General features: G+C 35.8%; 1 protein-coding gene across 1 annotated transcript in view; it reads right to left on the bottom strand.

The window, feature by feature from the left end:
• Nucleotides 1–1,283: 1,283 nt before the first annotated feature.
• TFEC (transcription factor EC) overlaps nt 1,284–6,999 on the bottom strand; it is a gene marked incomplete at its 5' end in the record, with an annotated part of 69,150 nt that continues 63,434 nt past the window's right edge. Inside the window, 4 exon segments of the mRNA XM_037388223.1 lie at nt 1,284–5,578; nt 6,458–6,466; nt 6,468–6,542; nt 6,544–6,607. Of these exon segments, the coding sequence (XP_037244120.1) occupies nt 5,198–5,578; nt 6,458–6,466; nt 6,468–6,542; nt 6,544–6,607 (529 nt within the window).

Below are 6,999 nucleotides of genomic sequence, written 5' to 3'. Positions count from 1 at the left end.
GTGGTGGATTATAACAAAATCATCACCACCCTGAATATAGAACACTTATCTTGTGGTTGCCAATTAATGAAACTGATATATATTTAACTTGATGGGTACCAGTGATTTAACCAGTAAGCCTTAGCTTACTTCACTGTTTCAGCCTCCTTTATAATTAGACTTTTGGTCTGATTGTTATCACAACTTCATACATTTTCCTCTAATCTTCTATTGGTTGTCAGTACAAATGATGCTGACATTAAATCGGTTTGTCTGTCAATTGCAGATATCACTACTTTTAATCAAGCAGTGTATCACATAGTGCTTTTCCAAGCTCTGAAATAACTTTTGATTTTAATTTCTGAAACTGTTTATTTAATCGGTAAGTGTCCAAGTCTGCAACAGGCTGAGCATTGCCTTTCTTCAAAGTGAACTGAGGGCTCCTCGTCCCTCACAAAGGAACGAAGTACCTTTTATGATCAAATCCTAAGTACATAATAAATATGTAAAAAAGCAAAGCTTCTTTCCACAGCTAATCACTGAACTTTAAAAAAATATTTATAATAATATTCCGTTTTAATACTGATAGGAGTGTCTTAATGATCTGATGAAACAAAGAGCCTGGAGAACATCTTTATTACAAATAGAATGTTTATCTGATGTATACAAACAATGAACACTATTTTACATGAAACGCTGAACTACTACAAAACTATAGCTGAAATATTTATTACTACTCAACAACTTTTTTCATCATTTTATGCTCAGAAAGCACCAAATATCTTCTAAAGAAAGCAGCACTTTTGATACTAGGAATTCCAAATGCAATCCGAATTCTTCCTTCGTTAAATAAGAGTATCTTTTAGTGCCAAATGTTACCTAATTATCAGCTTTAAAAAAAATGTTTTACATCTTAAAATACAATATTCTGTTTATCCTAGATTGTCTGGGGAACTTCTAGTACATTAAAAGGTTTTTGTAGAGCTTCTTAGTGATTTAACTGATATCATCATGCCTGCTAGCAATTTCGCAACATTCTGAAAACACTTTCCATAAATCAAAGCCTTTAGCAGCAGGAATAAGCAGATGGCAGGAGACCATATTAAAGAATGTATCAATTATTTTTATTAATGAGAGGCTACTGGATCATGATGTATCATAATGGACTAAATGTTTAGCAGTTGTGAAGTGTTTTGTCTGCTAGGTATCTCAGATGTTCTTAGTGGATGTTATTATATTGTCTTGTGATGGTATTCTTTGAGGGACCGGATAGTGAAGTTTCACAAGGGACATATAAAAAGATGTTTTAATTTCAGTCCTTTAATTGTATTCATATAATAAACATAAAATACCAGCATGTATAAAATGTATTTTTTTAAAGATTGCATGTACAATGCATAATAAAGTACATTCTGTCTGCATACATTGACTTACAAAACAAGATACTATATGGTTAACAATGAAAAATAGCAATTATTATAAAAATATTCTACAGTCTCATAATAGTAATGTAAATGCATTTACTTATCTAAAAGACTTAACATAATTTTAAATTACAATAATTTTACATCCTCCATTCATATACAGCCCTATTAAAGTCAAAAGGTATTATAATAACAATGTTCTTATTAAGATTAAATGACTGAATTATATTTAGTTATTTTACTATGTAAAGAGACTGTGTTCCTGTTTGTTAAAACTGTTTGCACTTAGGGTAGCTTTTCACACTAGCCACGTTATGTGCAACAAAATAATTTAGTTTTCTGTTCTTTTTGTAGTAACTATATCCATTCCATGAATTAAACAGGATGTTAATATTTCAGCTCCCTTTCCTTTTGTGTAATTATCAGTCTGCTGTTTTGTGTATTCTGTGGGAACACGTCCACCAGCTTTGAACAGCTGCTATTGAAAACAAACAAGAACTCCTCTTTTAATACATGTTGACAAAAATAGCCAGTTCCCCTCACCCCCTGCCCTGCTCGAGTCAATCTCTGGAAGTCTTTACATTCTTTTCTATGCCCAGAGCCATAGATATACTATGCATCTCTTTCATGAGATTTCTTTAAACAGATCTCTTTAGGAAATAGCTAAAAAGTGTATTTCCCTTGCACTATGGTACAGTGCAATAAAACTCTCATGGACAGCAAAGAAATTCTGCCTGAGGGAGGATGTCAGGATTTGTCCCTGTAGTCATGAAATCCCTTTCCTCTGTGCAAGCCGGTAGGACCATGCTCTGCTCTGCTCTAATGGTCCTCTCCGCTCCACAGCAGCCTCACCACACCTGGGCTGGGAGAGGGCACGCTTACTCCAGAAAATCTGGGACATGGTTGCCAGCGCACACACATCCCAATACCTTCAGTACCACCTATTCACCCCCAGAATGTCCTACTGTTTCTTGCACTCTACGCCACCATTTCATTTCAAGGGTGATGCTGTAATACAGGTTAAAGTTATTAGCTAAAATACTAAATTATGATGATTTCCTACTGGAAAAAACGTGATAGTAGTGAGACAACATTGCCCTAATATACACCTACAGGTATGGATACATTTAGTGTTTTGGGCAAGGGGGGGGTGGTATTTTGTGTGAATGAAGACAGCTTGAATATGTTTCATGATAGATGCAATACGGTACATTGCAAAAGGAGCATTCACTATCTTCTGTTAAGCTTTAGACCGAAGCAATTGTCAGAAGAATGAAAATCAACTTTAAAAAATTTAATGGATGCACTATAATGTTTTTTTAGAACAGTGCTTATAAAAGTGATGAAATTCAGGATGTTATTTAAAGTCAATATAGTTCAGAAGTATGGTCTAACTCCCATGTAAAAGTTCAATGGGAAAGTCATGTAATACATTCATATTTAATTTCTTTTTCTCCATTATGAGCAATCCACACTGGTGTATTTAAAACTAATGTAGTAGAAACTGCAGTACGAGGACAAATGGCATTTGATATCAACCAAGTGCCTCTTCCTTTCACCAGCTGAAATGGACAATACACATCCCACACTAGACATAATGTGGGCATAAATGTTACTTTTAATTTAGCATATCTTGTGTTCAAATGTCAATATTAGCTCATTGTTGGCAAAACTATGACAAAATGCTTCCTCTTTTAATGAGCCTGATGTATCCAATTAAAATGCTGATCAGTCCTGTGTTGTTACCTGTAGTTAATACTCATTTCTTTCCTACTACTACAAAAAAAACCCACCAAAAACCCACACACACACCCCACAACAAACCAACAACATAAAAAAAAGCGATAACAAAAAAACCCCACAACCCAGAACCCTGTTGATTGTTGTTATTCTTTTTAACCGTGCAGTGGAAGCATATCATATCCTCTCCTGCAGGTCAGGTGTGTGCTGGGCTGTGTGTGAATCCACACATGCAACAAGAAAATCAGTTCTACTCTGTTCAGCTTACATCCAAGTAGTTTGCATAGACTCATAGAAAGACTTGAATTTCCTAAAAACGTAAATAGTCTTGTGAAATTGGATACTCCATCATCTTTCATAGCCACCCAGATGTAATTTATTATCCCACTGCTAACGTTCCAATTAAGAAACTATTGTGACACTGTCTGGGTTGGTCAGGAATGGGCAAGGACTCTGAGGAGGACCCAGGTACCAATAAGATGCAATAAGAAGAAACAGTTAATCTGTTTTTGGATAATATGTTTAAATAAATGTAAAATGTTCATATAAACAATCAACTTTAACCTCTTACTATTATTTCCAGTACTGTGACACTTGTGGGGCATGAGGCAGGCTCAGTGACAGCAAAAGTAAGACACACTTTTGAAATATATTTTAAATTGTTAAAGAACTCCCTAGTGTGGTCTTTTGGCTTTGGTTGAGGAAAAGCTATGAAGAACTTGTGCCAGCTTATTTTTCCATGTATTAATATTACCATTAGAATGATTGCACTTAATGTCCTCCAGGAACATACATCTCTTCCCAGAATTTCACTAAGTACAGAAATGATATGCCTTCTACCTGTCCTCTAACTGCCAAGCTTTTACTGAGTCATCAAAACACATTTTCTGAATGCCCCCTCCAGCAGTTGTGAGCAGCAGTGCATTACATCAACACTTCTGAAAACCCCTGTCGGTTTGAAAAGTCTTCCTTTTCTGCTTTTCTGTAGCGAATCCCAAGCCAAATTTGAAATTAAATTCTCTTTGTTTCAAGTGTATGCAAGGGGGATCTTGTCATTTCCTTCTGTTTCCAAATGGATCAAAGGCATGCGTATGGATAAGTAGAGTCCCTTTGGAAAAACCTTACTGTGCTGCCAAAGGACACTGAAAGCGTTGACCAAAAGCACACTGTCGTGTCTCTGAATTCTGATGTCTTGCACACAAAAAAAGGACACAGTTTGAATATTCTTGGGAAAAGCAGCTGACACAGCACTGTTACTGGTAGTGCTTGTTTTAAATTGTGCTAATTGTAACACAGAGCATCTTTGTTGAGTCTGGTACGTCCATACAGTCTTTCTGCTGAAATGTCATACCATTTTCTGTCTGAGTTCGTTTGAGTCTCTGCCTCTACGTTAGTTTCCATTTTTCTTCTGTATCATTAAAATATATATTAAAAGCCTGCTTTTTTTCGCAAATGAAAATTTTTTAAAAAATGGAATTCCATGAAAAGCTTAATGGATTTTCTCCTTTTGAAGAGAAGCCTACACAGTTTAAATTTCATGCTCACTTCACTTGTGTGAAAGGATTACCGTCTGTTTGTTCGGATTTTAGAACCTGTAACATCTCTACAGTTCCCAGCTTAAATAGTTCCCTGTTGCTTCTTGTTTTGTAGGATTTGTAGATATATAAATAAAAGAAATTAAAAAATCAGTAGAACTCATGTTTATAGCAGAGAAAAGTGAACACAGAACGAAGAGAGAGTTTGAATACACTTTTGTAACATGGGTATTCCTTTTGTGGTAAGTATTTTCATAGAGCTATAAAAAGTCATGGAATAACAGTAAAAACATTCCCAGTGAAGAAAGATTTGTGCAAATGTCAGCTGTGAACAGAGGGTGTGAATTTGGGGCGAAGTGGTATGAGGTCATCTCCATCTCATTTCCATGTGAAGCTGATTTAAAACCTTGTCATGTAGTAACTTATCTTCATGGTGTCTCTCCTTTTTCATATTTAAAATAAGCACAAACATCATGCCTATGTTCAACTCAGTCTTTTAGCAAGCGGCCCTTTCTGGTTTTATAAATCATCTCCATCATCTGTACTAAAGCTGCTTCTCCTGCTGCTCTCCTTTGACGCGGCTGGGGACGTGGAGGACAAGAGTGGGTCTGTTCCAAATGGTGACACTGTGTCATCCAGTAAAATCTCCTCTAGCCGTTGCTCTTCTTTTAAAGCTGCACTGAAGGACAAATCCGTGAAATGTGAAAGTGGATCAGAAAAGGCTGTAGATCCATCGCAAACATCAGAATTCGGTCCATGTGCCAGAGGCATTTGTTGAGAGTAGTCTACAGCGTTCTCCTCTGGGTAAGACTGTTGCTTGATGACCTGTGCAGCTAAATCAACAGCACTGAGTGAAGACATGACTGGAAGGCCATGTGCACGTGCCTGGATCTCTAGTTCCTAACATTTCAAAGAAAACACAATCAGATAATGTTTTAAAAGACAAACCAGTGTCTTCAGAACTATTGCTATAAGTATGCAGATCATACATGCAAAATTTGTCCTGTTGTGAGACTGCGCTTTAAATTGTTAATCTGTGAAAATTTGCCACTCGAGTGTTTTTATTTCCCCTCCTGTCCTTAAGCAACTGTCCTACAGGAACAAAAGAGGTAGGACAGCCTCTCTAAATCCATAGCATACCGAGCCAAATAAAGGGAACAGAAACGTTGCAACGTGCCCATTCCTATCCAGAGAAACAGAGGATACTTGATGATGCTTATTATATACAGGCATATGTGCAAATCGCCATATGTAAGAGGATTGAATCTATCTCTGTCTGTCTGTCTCTCCATCTCATCTTCCTATGTGTCTATATTCAAATCTTAAGTTTCAAACCATACAGGGCTATATTCTGCTGCTTCCTGTCACAAACAGATATAACATGGTACACTATACCTAAGGAACTGTAACATGTGAGATGGTTACAATAGGAAAATGTAAATACTGAAGGGAATTTGGTGTCCAGTATTGATTTTTTGCTGCAAGGTTATACACTTTCCTTCCTTTTTTGGCTTTCTCTGGCCCTAATACATACATAAGGAAACTGTTTGTACACATATTTCTTAACTTGCCATGTATTCCTTTATGTAATGTCTAATAATCAAAGGAATTTCCTAGGAATCTTAAAAAATACCCCCTCCCCAATATACACAGCAATAAATAGGGAAAGCCAATTCATTTTTAATAAATGCCATTGGGGGAAAATGATATAGATTAATAAAATTGATGAGGGATAGTCTGGGAAAGCTTTGTAGTTCATGGTGACGCTCTTATACAAACCTGAATTCGGAAGTAGAAGTCTTCTGTTAGCATGCTCTAATTTCTTCTGCCTGTGTTCTAATTCTCTGGCTCTCTGTTGTTCCTTTTTGTAGCCACTTGATGTACTCCACTGATGCTTTTAAAATAGTTCCTTTGTTCCAGCGCATATCACTGCAGAATGTAGAGATAACCTTTTCACAATTGTGCATGTCAGCAGAATTCATAAGAACTTACAAAATCTTTTACATTAATATGAAATAATGATTTACATGACTATTATTCACTCTTAGATATTATTGCTTCTGAATGGAAATTTTAATAGAATAGTTAAGAAGCCCTTATATAGTAAAATTAATCCCAGAATGAAAATAAGTGTCAAAAGAAAGTAATAAAGTGACTTTTTGTGGGAGAGCTAAATGCAATATCATGATTCTACCATTACAGTTTTTATATTTTTAGTGAAAATTGCTTTTATTATTAACTCTAAGATTAAAATCTATGTGCAGTATTTCTGCATTAATGAACTAGGAAATATACATTACTGAGGACTTAAGCCTAAATTT

The sequence above is a fragment of the Falco rusticolus genome, chromosome 5 (assembly GCF_015220075.1).
Source record: "Falco rusticolus isolate bFalRus1 chromosome 5, bFalRus1.pri, whole genome shotgun sequence".
Classification (NCBI taxonomy): Eukaryota; Metazoa; Chordata; class Aves; order Falconiformes; family Falconidae; genus Falco; species Falco rusticolus.
Note: the sequence above shows the minus strand (reverse complement) of the source record. Positions and strands in the feature narration are given on the sequence as shown.